Source organism: Squalius cephalus (assembly GCF_949319135.1).
Source record: "Squalius cephalus genome assembly, chromosome: 21".
NCBI lineage: Eukaryota > Metazoa > Chordata > Actinopteri > Cypriniformes > Leuciscidae > Squalius > Squalius cephalus.
Genome location: NC_137142.1, coordinates 14,284,336 through 14,300,527, shown reverse-complemented (window position 1 = coordinate 14,300,527; position 16,192 = coordinate 14,284,336). Strand labels below are relative to the sequence as shown.

Sequence of the window (16,192 nt, the reverse complement as noted above, 5' to 3'; positions counted from 1 at the left end):
TGTGTTCTCCCTGCTTGACACTTCCACCCACTCACGCCTGGTTGTGCAACGGCTGTTACGCAAGACAGAGCAGCTTCCAGAGTGATGAGAAGAATCGGGTTGCTGCACAAGAGGGAACGATCTGGCAGAGCGAGTGGACTGCAGATGAAAAACGGCAACAAAAGCAGAGAGAGCGAGAAAAAAGTCGATATTATTCAATTCTTTCATCTACAGGCCAGCTAGCAGGGCAGGTTTTTGCTGCAGGTCAACAGGAACAGAGAGGACGAAGCCAGGAAACTCTCTTCTCATCAAGGGTCTCAAAGTGACAGATGATAGGTTGAGAGTAGAGTCTGGAGAGAATTGAGGAAACGGCTGAATTGATTACTCATTCAATTACAATAATTAAGCAGCTACTTGAGGCACTCTGTCTTAACCTGCTTTTTGTCATTTACTACTCTTTGAAAGAAGAAAAGACGAGTCCTTAATTTCTCTTTAAGAGAAAAAAGAGCTCAACAATGGACACTTTTGTGTTCATGAGCATCAAATTAATCCCTACGACCATATCAGCATCCAAAGTGCAGAAGAAGAAAAAAATGATTTTGTGACCAGCACACACACAAAAAAAGGCCAGAAACTCTTTAAAAAAATAAAAGGAGGTTCTCAGCCTTTGTAGGTTATATTTTTTTACAAAAATAGACATTTTAGGAAATATAATCTTTCTACATTTTGATTACTTTTACATTTCTTTTGACCTAACTTGCCACCTTATCATATTGATTAAAAATAATACAAAGAGAAAGAAAATTCCATTACGTAAGGGTTTCCTAAACTGGGGTTAGTGGAGGAACTATAAGGGGTTTGTAAATTTATGAAAAGTTTATAATTATTATTAATTAAATATTATATTATTAAATCTTAAAAACATTCAATTAAAATAAATAAATCATTTTAAAATAAAAGGTGGCCACTTAATTTTCTGTGTAATTATAGTCGTATAACTGGTGGCCGATCTGTGTGTGCAATTTCACAAAACTAGATGATTTTCCAAACATATAGAAGCAATAGGCTTTTTATTATTATTATTATTATTATTTTAGATAGGAACGATTAGGGAAACTCAATAAATTACTCAAATTATGACTAACTTACTACTATTATGTGAATATTATGAAATTATTATAATCAATAAAAAAGTAACCTGTAGACTGATTGAGTATTTTAAAACATAATATAATCTAATTATATAGAAAGCATAATTAGTCAACATAATACTATACATACATCTGTGACACATTAACATGGCACATTAACTTAAGTAAATCAAAACTGAATGTTTTATAAAATAAATTAAAAATGTATATGGCAGAAGTACAAAGAAGGATGCACATATTATCAGAAGTAGCTGTATTGTATAATTGCACAACGAGAATAATCCAAGGAAAGTTTGATCTCTTTAATCCATATACTCAAAACAGACTATGCATAGCAGAGAATAGCAGGGAACACAACCACTAAATTTAAATGACACGGAACCATGAGCAAACAAAACAGAAAGTATACAAAGGTTGAACGAGGGAACTAAACAGGAACATCTGAACCGAATAATAGTTAATGTGTAGCCATAGAAACTAACAAGACTAACGGACCATAGCGGCATCCACGGCCCGGAAGCCGAAGGCGGAGCTGCTGGCTCAAGGAACTGAGGCGGAGACAGGGACTTGGCCGATCAGAGGAAGGTAGAAGCCTGGTGCAGCCAAGGGGTGGACGGGAGAGGCGCAGCCAGAGACCCGAGAGTTATTGGCGGAAGCTGAGAGAAGATCGACCATTGCTGATCTGAAGGGACGAGGGAGCCCGGAGAAGTCACAGTGCAGACGGGCTACAGTGGAGACAGCCCCGGTAGCCGATGGGCCGACAGGCAGAGGTGGAGACATGGGACTGGAGGCCCGAAGTGCAGATGAAGAGACGCATGGAGCTAAAGGCGGGGGCAGAGCTGAGGAGCTGAACAACACCAGCAGAGCCGACGGATCCAGGGGACTGGCCATAACCAGTGGAGGAGATGGGACCAGGAAGTCAGGCGGGAACGTCGGAGGAAGCAGATTGGCGGACAGGACCAGCAAAGATTGGAGGATGGGGTCTTGTGTGGGAACTGGATCCGCAGACCACAGATGTGTGACCACAGCGCGTGTCCATCAATTTTATTTATTTATTAATTTTGATATATATATATTATATTAGGGTGGTCCTTATTTTTAAAGTCTCCAATTGCCATGCTCTTAACCCTTCAAATTGTTCCTTTATATAACAAAATACAGCATGCCAATTTTTATGGCAGTAACATAATAATTACTGGTAGCTCAATAACTTTAAACTTTCTGAGATTTTGATGATTTTTCGTAAAAACAGATCATTTGAATTGGTATTGTACCTGGCTAGTAAAATTCCCAAAAAATCTCCATAAAAACATCTAATGCACCATATATTCCTAAATATGTATTTTAGATACATATCTCAGTTTACTTATTGTAGAAACTAAATCCAAATTAATCCATCCATGACCCGGTTTAGCAGATTTACCTTTCCTGGTGGAATCAATACATATTTCTATTGATGATCACCTTGGTTATTGTTTGGGTTTAGAGCACATTTTTTGGTTTAAAATATTACATTAAGTTCCTTGAAACTGACCCGGAACTTTGGCCAAATCAAGCAGATTATCAGGAGGCACAGGCAACCATGCAATGAAAGTAGTCAATGATCACACCGAGAGAGGAGTGGCTCTGATTCATGAATACAATGGCTATCTCACACACTCTGAAGAACAACTGCAGTTTCTCCTTCATGTGGTGGAAGATCACCGACGGATCTATCCAGACTGCAAAAAGTCAACACTGGCTGCTGAGCATCAGAAATGAGGGATTGTTAAAAAATTTGTGCATTTTTTGAGATTGTTGTCATTGTTGTTACGTCAGTGTTGCTCTGATTTCAATAAAATGTAGTTCATTTGCAGCAACTTTTAATATTACTTGCATATAACAGTACCGCCGCACAGCTTAACATAGGCAATCTTCCACATGATTGAGCTACCTCTAAATATAATTTTTTTTGTCAACATTTTTGCATATTTCTAATTTTGAAGTTAAAAGGAACAGTTTAAGAGGTTAAGACACTAACATTTTGCAAAAAAATAAATAAAAAATTGGACTTGATAAGGACCACCCTAATATATATATATATATATATATATATATATATATATATATATATATATATATATATATATATATATATATATATATATATATATATATAAAGGGACCAAAGCGTAGCCTATTTGTTGAACATTCAAACCATCTTATAATCAACATGAAACACTGATTCATCCAGTTGCCCAAATATCGAGTAGACTTTGTTTTGTTAGAGCTGGTCTATCATTCATCTGAGTGGCTGTTGAATGATGTTCATTTGAATGACCTCTACCGGACATTACACAGCCATAAATCATGTCAACACATAACAATCATTTATGCTCACTTTCTCAACCAAGCTGACCAGCTCTCTGCATCATTAAGCGGATCAGAAACAGTCTATTTTTGGACTCAGGCGTGGAAAATCAACTGTTAGCCTGTTCCTATTATCTAGAACAAAGACAACAAATTTGACTTCACTGCAACGATCTGAGAAATCATTCGGGGTGAAAAACAGCCGCCAGCGACTCCAATCACAGAAATCAAACCCCGATAATGAGGCGAGAGTCTCAATATCAGAGGCAACCACAGGAACAGTCAAATATTTGCTGCGATACACCATCTGGAGAAAGATAGAAACAGATGATTCAGAAATATAAGAACAAATCGAAATAAGCGATTAACTTGTACCACAAACAAACTGCTGGGAGCTTTTAATTCCACTCAGCATGCCTAATGGATTCAAACCTCAATAGAGGAAACTTGGTTAAACTAAAATGAGATAATATCGAGGAAAATTTCAAATGCTTTCCAGATTGATGTAGATTGTCAAAAACCTTTTATTGCACCATGCTTTTTTTTCTAACCATTTTACCAAAAGCTGTATCACACTGATGTGAACAGTAATTGTAATAAAAGCAAATGGAAATCACATTTCCCACAGTGAAGCGATGGAGAGTCCCATGCTAATGGACGGTGTGCAGCTTGTCTTGCACTGTTCTATCTGAAAGCAGTAATGAGGCGTTTTGCTGATGATGGGTAGGTGGCAGAAACACAATGATTGGGCTCCGCTGACCGACTGCAGATGGGAAAAGGCCAAAACCCACACAAACAGATTGGGAGGCTGTGCTGGTTGGCAAGCAGACGGATTAAAACTACGCTGGTTCTAAAGTGTGAGTCAACTGGAGATGGATCAATTTCGGGTGACCCGCAGAGCAACTTCTGTTGCACAGATTTATCCTCCATTGTGCGAGACAGCGCCTCATTTTGGCTTTGAGAGACTTAATTGGGTTATGATACAAAGCATTGTTTGAAGGAGGCATATGGGGAAGTGTTCACGCAGACACAGACTAATGCAACGCAACCATCTTCTACTGTTTTTTGTTCAGCTTTTTCTGTCATCTTATTATTAGAGGTATTTCCTAATGAAAACATCACAATTGTTGTTGCTCCTACAGTACCTAAGGTTAGGGATTTGAACAGCATCTACAACTCGCACCGTTTGTGCTACGAACATGAATGATACTTCAAATCATGCGGCTTGTTGAGGAGAGGTGTGCTATTACTGTATAGAGCAATCTGACTTTTTCTTTTCACCTGGCAGGCGATAAAACAAGCGGCATATACTTACCCTGAATGGATCCGAGCGGTAACAGTGTAGAAACATGCTAAAACCATGTTGAACACTGCAGCAACTGCCTAGCAACCACATAGAACACCCTAGCAACAGCAAAGAAACATGTTTTAAGCTGTTCAGAATCAGAACAATTTAGCAACCGCATAGCAACTACCGTGGGAGTGAGTTTTGAGCAAGCAACACTTACATTTACTTCAGAAAGCTAGCTAATAATACGATCATTTTGCGGCTGAAGTCAGGTCTAACATGACCTGAATTTTTAATAGCAGCCTATAAAAATGGGGAGTACAGGAAATTCTTAGCCTGTCAGTATGATATTCTGGCAGAATCCGAGGACTTGAAGAGAGTGAGAAGCAATTAGAAGGTGGAATATAGCCCAGCACAGGGAGGTGTATTTTAGGAAAGGTTACAGCTGATGGGGGACACGTCTTAAGGACATTAAGGAAGATTGGCCACTTCTTCTTGGTTCACTGATCCAATTGCATATTAATATTTTTGATTTCACTATTATTCCAATATCCTTCAATGAGATTGGATTGTAATATCGGAGTGCCCTCCGCTGGATGGAAAACAGTATCATGACTGCACATTTAGGCTGGATGGCAGTCACCAATCCCATCTGAATCCACCGTGACATTAAGGAATAACTTATAGCTCTATTTCCCAGGGTTTGAAGTTGATCTCATAAAATGTGTCAAAAACACACTGAGAGACAAACCTAGTATTAAATTAACTAGATGTTAAAGAGCTTAAAATAACTAGTCACAACGTGACATCTTGCTGTTAAAACGTTAAATCAAAGCTTTTACTGTAAATCCGGTACTTTTAAATCACATTTTCCCCCTTCTGCCATCATGAGAACACAATCTCTGACTGCAGTCTCTATAATACATTGAACTAGATGCTGCCTTTGTGCACTGCACACTCAAAACACACAGATCTATCGGCAATTAACTGCAAACGTATGGTGGCAATTAACCTTATAGATCGTAATTAACACTTTCGCTGGTTTAAGCCACTAATTTTACAGCATTTTAATTAATGTAGATCTCCCTCTGACAGACTGTGCTATTTGCCGTCTCACCCTTTCGTAATGAAAACCGAGCAAAGCTGCAAGGGTCATTTTCTGCAGGCATGACATCTAACTTCATATCTTTGTATTACCAAGACATTGTCTTACCTCATTGACTGAGCACACAAAACAAAACACTCGGATATGTTAAAACAGATACAGCAGTACAAAAACGCAATGGTCTGTCGCACCTGAAACGATTTTTTTCTCCTATTCAGATTCTGAGTCTGTCTCCAGCTGGTTTACGATTTCATCTCACATCTATCATCATTAATAGCTGCTGCTTCTTATATGCAAACTGTCCTCTGCAAAATCCATTTCATTCTATTTACTGAGGACTCGGCTCATCTCTTCATAACAGACATACAAATAAATATTTAGAACTGTTTGGATCAGAGGGCGACTGATATATAGTCAAGCTTGTATTTGCATGGCCACCTCACTGTAATCGAGAACACAAACAGTTCAGAAAGAACAAGTAAATATCAGACTGTTGCATATAACGGGTGAGAACAGCACAACAGTTGGGTTCCAGAAGTAAAAATCCCATTCATATTCTCCACAGAGAAACTGATGTTCAACAATAACATATAAATCTTTCAAACAAGACCTACTATGAGCTCTGAGGTTGTTAATGGATGATATATGCTTCTGTAGAAACCGTAAGTGTGATTTCAGTTGTTTAATTGCAAAATTCCCAATGAAGAACTAAACTGCCAACATAATTCTGAAGACAGCAATTGCTGTTACCATGAAAACGTAAATCGTGGCAGAAGAGATCCAATCTCACGAAGCACCGTGAACGATGTAATCGGGCCTCTCAAGCTACAGTACTTGCGTACAAATGATTATTTAGCAAAAAAATTAAAATAATGCTTTTGTATTTATACAATTATTGTTTTATATTGTACTATTATTTTTGATTCATTTGCATAGTAAGATGTAACAAACTGCACACGTGTTCAAAAGTTTGCGGTGAGATTTTTAAAATGTTTTTGAAAGTCTCTCAGCTCACCAAGGCTGCATTTATTTGATCAAAAATACAGTAAAAACAGTGAAATTTTATTACAATTTAAAAGAACTGTGTACAATTAATACATTTTAAAATGTAATCTATTCCTGTGATGGTAAAGCTGAATTTTCAGCATCATTACTCCAGTCTTCAGTGTCACATGATCCTTCAGAAATCATTCTAATATGCTGATGTGCTGCTCAATAAATGTTTTTTTTTATTTCTTTTTTATTATTATTATTATTATCAATGTTGAAAACAGTTGTGCTGCTTAATATTTTTGGATTTATAATATTAAAATTTATTATTTTAATATTTCAGGATTCTTCGATGAATAGAAAGATAAAAAAAAAACTATTAAAATAACTTTATTTGAAATAGAAATTCTGAAATATAAACAAATATAAACAACTAAAATTATAGAAAGAGTCTGAATAAAAGTGTTATTTATTAAAATTAAAATAAGTACTCTTTTGTATTTTTTTAAATGTACTAATTTTTATTATTTTTATTTTTGCTTTAATTCAAAGTTTATGTTGTAGCCATTCATCTCAGAGTTTGTTGATTTAGGACATGGCTTAGAAATCTTTACTTTTTTTTATAGCAGAGATGATGAATGGGAAGTTGGAAACAATACTTAAGGAACCAAGAAATGAGTGTGTTCACAGATTTACAGCCAAAGACTCTTTAAAGGAGCCACACACTGCATGTTTCACCTGAGGTTCACTTATAAAATTAGTCAAGGTTTTTTGCTACTAAAGTCAAGGTTTCTTGTCAAAAGAAAAAAAATGCATGACCCTTTTCTGCCCTCCCCGAGAAATTTGACAGGCTCTTTTTGCTACTGTACATTTAACACTTCTATATGTAAACGACCTCTGTTATTATTCGATAGCTTCCATGATGTTCCTCTCTCTTTAAACCTCTCGTCAACCTTCCTATATGGAATGGTGAACCGTTATCCACTGACGTTGGTCACTCTGTGGGTGATAAAAAAATACCTTCAGGAGCGTCTGCGTCGCATATCTTGGTGATGGCAGCGGAGTGATTGCCTTGTGATGAGTTTGCTGTAGGCACTGGGGTCTGGGAACAAAAAAAGGCCAAAACAATAAGACCAAACTGATCTATGGAATATGACTCTAACTGCAAGCAAGTTAACCATATGAAATTTGCTTGAGTTTTTTTTTTTTTTTTTTTACATGAGAATAAGACATTAGCAATTGTCTCTTTTTTTTTCCATGCTCACTTGATAACTTACTACATTCTGGGACAAATTCACAAGACAGTTATGTGCACATTATTTCAGTGTAAAATCATATTCACTAATCCCCTGCAATCCAGTTTAATAGCCTTGCAGTGTTTAAATGAAGTCATTATCAATCTTTACAATGCCTCCTTTCTATTTAAATTAGACGTATTACACTGCACCTTATTAAAACAACTCTATTCTATATTCCTGGCACAATGATATGTGAATGGCACTATTAGCGCTAAAGGGAAAGCAAGCAGTAAAAGCTATTTCATTAAAAAAAAAAAAAAAAAAAGATGCTTGCATTGATGGCAGTAGTAATTCATCAGATGATGGAGAGGAGCAATTTAACCTGCCACATACGTAAACGTGTAGTGTTGTCGAGCACACTTTCGTCATTTTAAAGAGACGATTTATAATCAAACCCAATTGGCATAATTCATTAAGTAAACTGGTGCTAAAACAACACAGACTAAAGTACAAACAACACTTATATTTCTAGAACCCTCTCTTACAAGAACACTGAAAACAAAGCAAAGCAAACAAACTTCTGACTGACTCATTCTGCAGAATTTCGTTCAACACATACTAATTATAAGAGGAAGACTGACTCATAAGCTTTTTGGGTTATTACATTATGGGAATGTGTTCAGAAATACAAATACAGTTTTAAATTAGACATTCCATGTGCTTAGAGATAATATATTCCTGTTTATGCGTATGAGTAAACCTCACTTGTTTAAAAGTAAATGCATGAACTATATGGGTTAGTGTAATAATGAGTCAAATAATACATTTGATAAATAAATTATGCTTGCAAAAATCTGATTCATACTGTCTCCAGATTCAAGTGTTTCACCATTTAACACCACTAAAATAATACATATAAAAAAAAATAATAAACATTTGATTTTTTTTTAAAATAAATTAAATAATACATCATTAACATGAATTAAAACAATACTTTTTTCAATCTACTAAAAATCATTGTTATACGAGTTTCTTTTCATTGCACTTCAGTAAATCACTTTTCCTACCATTTCAATTTAAAATCTACTTCTGTTTGCTCCCTCAGTTACAATTCAGAAATTCAATTGGAATTTAAAAAGCATTCTCAATTCAATTGAGAATTGCACAAAACCCTGCAAAGCACATGTATTTCTCGGTTATTCGTTTATGCATGTTTCAATTTTTACATCTGATGCTTCAGAGGTGTGAAGGACAGATGTAATTGGTCAGATTTCGACACATGCTGTGATGTTTGCCGAGTAGAACGGGAGGTTTGATCTTGCCGCGAGCTGTTCTTCCTATTCTCAGTCCTCCGCAGACGATTTGCTCCATCAGCCTTCCGACAGCTTGTCAAATTATTCTTTATTTGAGCTTGTATTTATGTGAAGGCAACGTAACTTTTGGAAGTAATAAAATGGGATAACACGCACCACTGGATAGATGCAGAATGACTGCTACCCTTCCAGGAAGTGAATAGAAATCAGATTTGATCGATGAAGAGTTTGTCAGTTTCAGCCTCAGATGCCCATGGGCCGTTCACAGTCTGTTTAATGACCACATGATGCCTAGCGCAAATAAAAATGGCAAGCACTGACTGAAACTGCCATGTGCACCTGGATTGGCTGGCTTTATCAAACTTTCTGTTGAGTCCCCCCCCCCCCCACAATAATCTATAACGTTTGGTATCATTTAGCACAAGTGTAGACGGAGGCGTCACGTGTAGGTCTGAAGGTCTCTTCCTGTCTAAATGTGGGTGGTTCTTGGCCAGAATAAGCTGCCACTTGGATCAGATTTCATGCTGAAAGTTGCTAGGTTACATATGACTAGAATGTATAGATTCGCAGAAAAGAACACGAGGGCAAGCGTTCTCACTTGAGCAGGTCAAAGATATCAGACAGTTTTTAACATCACATAAATGTACGGACCTTTGAAGAAGTAAAATTAAATAAATAACAGATGCAGGAAGGCATTTAATGGGTTTTGAAGAGAATCGGGAGAGAAGGATTTGAAATGCTTTCAGACACTTGCTTTGTAAAGGGTTGATCATTACACACTTATGTCACCGGCGTGGGCCCTGTTTGCTCAGAATACGACAGCTGTAATCCTGTAATCTGCATGCAGCGCAGCACAGGGGATTGACTGTTACACAAACAAACCCACATCTCACCTGCAGCAGGTATTTCTGACTGCCGTACATGACGTATTGCGGGGCCAGACTGTAGATCATGTAGCTGGTGTGGAGGACGATGAGGAGGAGGATCATGCAGAGGAAGAGGAGGGCCTGCGGTCGGGTTCTCTGAGGCCTGATCTTATACAGCTGCACAAAAAGAAACATCCTTATATTACTGATATGACTGAGTGCTATGAACTGCAGAAATGTACATATACAATATATATATATATATATATACAAATAATGTTGCAATAAGAGCAACAAAAACAAGGAGAGGTAGAGCATCCTCACTGCTATAGTGGATACTTTGAAAATATAGAGGATCAAAACTGAAGTGAAAACTTTTTTCCAAGTAAAATGGTCAAAAGGTGCCGTTATGGCACAAAGTAAAGTTGCTAAAATGAATGATCAGAATTATTCCAAGTAATTTTTCCAAGCCATGAATCTTGGCGAGCTGTTGAGGTCTGCTCCTCAACACTTGCCCAGCAGTTCACATTGGATTTCGATTTGTAATGAAAAATAATGATTTAATTGTTTTAATATTTTTTGTATTAACGTTAAATATGTATTACTTATTAAAATATTATCAATGTATTTATTAATAAATCAACATATGAGTCTATTTATTTATTTATTAATAATTATTATTTTAACAGCATATCTATATTTTATTGTTACACACTAAAATAACACTGTTACATATTCAATTTCACATTTATAGTATTTATAGTACTCCAAAAAAAATCTATAATTATATATAAGGCCTTAAATATACCATATTTATTGCTGATATATTATATAACATTTTTTAATTAAAGTTAAATATGTATTATTTAACTTATTAAGAACATTATGATTTTTATATAGCCTTAGCTTTATATACATATATATAACCGGCAAAGTGTGTAATGCGGTATTCTATAGAATGCCTAGGTAATGTATAGAATGCCCGAAATCGAACGTCAAAGTGTGAAATGATTGATATTTTATACATTGCCAAGGCATTCTATAGAATGCCGGATTGTCTGCCGGCAAAGTATATAATACTTCTAATACCGCCATTTTTATCCCGTTGTTTACTGTTTGCGGTGGCGTTTGCATCCGGCTGAGGTTCCACAGATGCTCTCCCGTCATCCTTTCCCCTGGTTCTTGTATCACCATGTCGGAAGGGAGTGTAGTGCCAAGACAGGAATCACGCCATGCTGACATGCAACGACGGTTCTGCGATGAATTATCTCAAGTAAGAGCCAATGCTGCTAAAAACTGTGTTTCCCTAACCGAAACCAGTTACCAAAAGTTAGTGGACGATGTGAAAAAGGCTAAGACGACCATTAAGAAGGAACCACGGGACTATTGGCTGTTGAAACACTATGACGTAATGATGGTCGAGAATAAGACTAAGTTCCTGTTAAAGAAGGTACAAGTGCTATTCAGTTTTACGTCGCGGACTCAGAGTTATTTGACGTACTCCATAAGGCCCATTTGGCTATTGGTCATGGAGGACGGGACAGGATGTTGAAAGAACTTTCACCCAAGTATAAGAACATTACCCGTCGTGATATTGAGCTGTACTTTCACCTTTGTGAGCCTTGCCAGAAGAAGCAAAAAGGTGTTAAAAAAGGTGTTGTGGTCAAGCCAATGGTTTTTTCTGAATTCAACTCCCGTTGTCAGGTCGATCTCATCGATTTTCAGTCCCATCCTGACAGAGAGTACAAGTTTATAATGGTGTACCAAGATCATCTCACTAAGTTTGTAGTTCTCAGTGCTCTGAAATCAAAGAGAGCGGAAGAAGTAGCCTACAAGCTCGTCGAAATATTTACGTTGCTTGGTGCTCCAACGATTCTACAGTCCGATAACGGCAGGGAATTTGCAAACAATGTGGTAAGCAGCCTAAAGGAGTATTGGCCCACCCTGAAGATCGTCCATGGTAAGCCGTGCCACTCACAAAGTCAGGGGAGCGTCGAAAGAGCTAATCAGGACATTGAAAATATGCTGTGTGCTTGGATGCAAGATGAAAAAATTAGCTGCTGGAGTGAGGGATTGCGGTTCGTCCAACTTATGAAGAACAGAGCTTTTCATTCTGGGATTAAGAGGTCACCATACGAAGCTCTGTTCGGCTGCAAAGCTAGAGTAGGTCTCTCGACGTCGTCCCTGCCTGACGGCGTTTTACAAGACGTAGAGACTGAGGAAGAGCTCGAAGAAATAATAGAGAGCGTACAAACAACACAACAGCAGGAAGAAAGACGAGATGAATCAATGCAAGAGGCACAGCTCCCTGCAGAAGACATATATGAGAATGCAATCCATGATGGAGGAAACCAAAACAGTGATGAAGCCATGGTTATCGAAGAGCCTTCCATTTCCGTGGTTACCGAAAATCCTTCTTCTTCCGCTATCTGTTGTGTCTGCTTAAAAGAAACCAGCGGTGCTCATACATGTCGAAAGTGTGGCTGAAACGTTCATGCCATCTGTGGACATTCTCCTAAAGACGATGACGGCGACGAAGTAGAAGGTTAAGGGGTTAGCATTTTGTGCAATGTTTGCTTCAATATTGAGAAAGCTATCCAAAGTAAAATGGAATCAAAATCGAACCTTGAGATTCAGGCCAAAAAAATGAAAATGAATTCTGACAAAAAATTTCCTCCTGTGCCTTTGGGTGCCACTGTGCGAGTTCCGATTCCCGACGTCGACAAAGGGCGGGGTGACTCACGCAATCTCTTGGCAGTTGTTATGAACGTGACGGAAGATGGCTTTTACCAACTTGGAACTGCACAAGGAATCTTGAAGCAACTCTACGCCAGATCACAATTCATCGTATGTCCAAAGAACTTAATGAGAATTGAAGACGTTCCTGACCACGAAATACCTCTCCGATCTGCAGCTACTTCTCAGTCCACAGGAAGCGGCCAAGGATTCGCCAGGTGTATGTGCAAGACGAAATGCCAATATATGAGGTGCCTTTGTGTGAAAAAGAAAATTAAGTGCAATTCAAAATGTCACTCTAGCCTTCCCTGCTGCAACAAGTAGGTCATGCCAGTTCTGCTTTGTGTTTTACCGGTAACAATATTCTGTTCATGTACAAGGTGTAAGATGTAAGGTGTAAGATAAGGTGTTTTTGTGTGAAGAAGAAAAGTGAGTACAATTCCACGTGTTACTCCGGCCTTTCTTAGTGTAACAAGTACTTTGATCTCAGTTCTGCTTTCATTGTGTTCCGGTAAGAATATCCTGTGCTTTATTTAGTAGTTTTGTTCTTTCAGTTTCAAATGCGTATTAATTAATAAAGGCTTCTCATCTTGTGCCCTTTTAAGACTTTGTCTAAATGGTACTGGTCATTCTGTATAATGCCTAGGAATTGTATAGAATGCCTAGGAAAAGTGTGTAACATTTTCACAAAAAAACTTACATTTCACAGTTTGCCAAAAACCATCAGGCATTCTATACATTGCCTAGGCATTCTATACAATACCGGGATTTCACACTTTGCCGGTAACATATACATATATACACACACACACACACACACACACACACACACACACACACACACACACACACACACACACACACACACATAAATCAGGCCTAACATATACAATAGTTATTGTTGTTATATTATATGAATCGATAACAAAAACCTGCCTTACTCACATACCTTTAAACTACCTTTGGCCTATACAAACTAAAAGGCTAAATTTAACCACTAAAACTCAATACAATAACCCAGGTAACCAATAACCTGTAATAAAGAAGGTAAATGAGGATGAAAAAGAAACGACGTTGTGTCTCACCCGTATCCAGAAGAACCAGATCCCCATGTTACGGATCCCGGCCATGGAGGTGAAGACAAAGTACATGGTGATGGTGGTGATGAGAACATAGTCCAGTGGGAAAACCTGAAGAAGGAAGAGAAACATCAACGGCAACTCCACAACTCCACACACACAACAAACACTTACTGTCAGGCTTTAGTATCAACTAAAATAACTATTAACTTGACAATGAAGATGGCCAGAAGTGTTGTCCGCTTTCAGTGCCTTTTCTTTGTGTGCCAGAATGGTTTTTAGAGTAAGTGATGCATGTTTCACAAACATCACAATGCTGGAGGCACAAAGGATATATATACACTCACATTCTCAGTGGTGGCCTAAAATACTGCCACTCCTGTGCGAGAGACGGATCGCTTCACAACTCTGAGGTGATCTTTCAGCAATTCCGACTATTTTCAATGCATTTCATCTCAAAAGAGCCACAGGAAGTACATGGCAGAACTGTTTGAAAGTCAAGCTAAAAATGGTCCTCTTTTTCCTGGAAGAGCTGCTGGCTCGTACAAATGACAATGCCTCTTCTGTTGGCAGCTTGTCCTCCATAACTCCACTGGAGCTGAAATGCTTTTTTTTTTAAATGAGCAAAACACGCACTGACCTTACCTTTTGCCCTCATATCGAGGATGGAATATGGTCGGTGACATCACAAAGCACAAATTAGAAATGTTTCTGGAAGCATGAGCAATAATTATCTGGCCTGCATGTCTTATCTCTTTGCAAATTACTTTTCTTTTTCCCTTTTCACAAGGCCTAATTGCTGAAATCAATGGTCTGGATTCCTGAACAATTTGGTTTAATCAAGCCATCTTAAGTAGCGAATGAAACAAGCGATCATATTTTATTCAACCACATGGAAACTGATCATTGCACTACTTGAAGAAGATTGAAGGATTTGGAATCTCATCCAAAAGCACTAAATGATGAAAAGCATACTTATTTCCAATTCATAATAGCACTTAATTCAGAGGTCATCACATCTTTTTATGAGGCAAGCAGCCACAGACCAAGCGCCAAACTGTTTCGATTCTTATATTTCATTTTGAGATATGTACATTGTTGTAATTGCAGATTGTGGTATTGTGGCTCAGTGGCAACACATTTCCTGGTTTCTGCTTTGACTAGATAAAAACTAGACGAAACCACAACTGTCAAGCATTATGAATATAAATGTTTTTAAAATCTGATCGAGGTGAATGTTTAGTCAGATCCAGTGAAATGCATATCAAAACTTAGAGATAGTGAGCGAAAAAAAAAATCGAAAAATTATGCTGCACTTGCTTTGAAATTTCACTGTCCATTCAAATCAATATATCATTCAAATCTAGTCAATACTAATTAATAAAAGCTCAATATTCTGCTACCCAAACCTTGTCCAATAGTTCACATTGGATTTGGGTTTGTAATGAAAAATTACTATTTTTATTGATTATATTTCACTAAAATTTATATTATTTTAATTATAAAAATAAAGAATTATTTTAATTAATGCTAAACATTTATTATTTAACTTTTATAAATATTTTACATTTATTAATAAATAGTGTTTTATCAGCTTATCAATATTTTATTGATACACACTGTCTAACACTGTTAGAAGGCAGTCAATTTAACATTTATAGTACTCCAACAATTTCTATAATTATTTAAGGCCTAACATACATATACACACACATACAAGTTACAAAAGATTTCGATTTCAAATTAATGCTTTTCTTTTGACATAAGATATAAGAATAGGATATAAGAATCCGGAAATAAATATTCATCACGATTTCCACAGAAATAAGCAGCACCACTGTTTTCAACTTTAATAATAAGAAATGTATCTTGTTCACCAAATTAGCACTTGAAAACTGGAGTAATGATGATGAAAATTAAGCTTTGTCATCACAAGAATAACATAACATTTTAAAATGTATTTTATGATATTACTGTTTTTACTGTATTTTTGTTCAAATATTATTTCACAATGTTACTGTTTTTATTCTATTTTCTTCAAATACTTGCAGCCCTGGTGGTGAACGTGTTGCACACATTATAAGTAACATGAGTTACG

At 37.0% G+C, this 16,192-nt stretch overlaps 1 protein-coding gene across 2 annotated transcripts in view; it reads right to left on the bottom strand.

Moving 5' to 3' along the window:
* lmbrd1 (LMBR1 domain containing 1) overlaps positions 1 to 16,192 on the bottom strand; it is a 99,226-nt gene that overhangs the window by 19,466 nt on the left and 63,568 nt on the right. For both annotated transcript variants that reach the window (XR_013819579.1, XM_079855871.1), the window contains exons 12-14: positions 14,101 to 14,205; positions 10,307 to 10,456; positions 7,883 to 7,964 (exon numbers count right to left, since the gene is read on the bottom strand). Coding sequence is in view for 1 of the 2 variants with exons in the window: in XM_079855871.1 (XP_079711997.1) it covers positions 7,883 to 7,964; positions 10,307 to 10,456; positions 14,101 to 14,205 (337 nt within the window). In the remaining variant the exon portion in view is untranslated. The remainder of the gene's footprint in view (positions 1 to 7,882; positions 7,965 to 10,306; positions 10,457 to 14,100; positions 14,206 to 16,192) is intronic.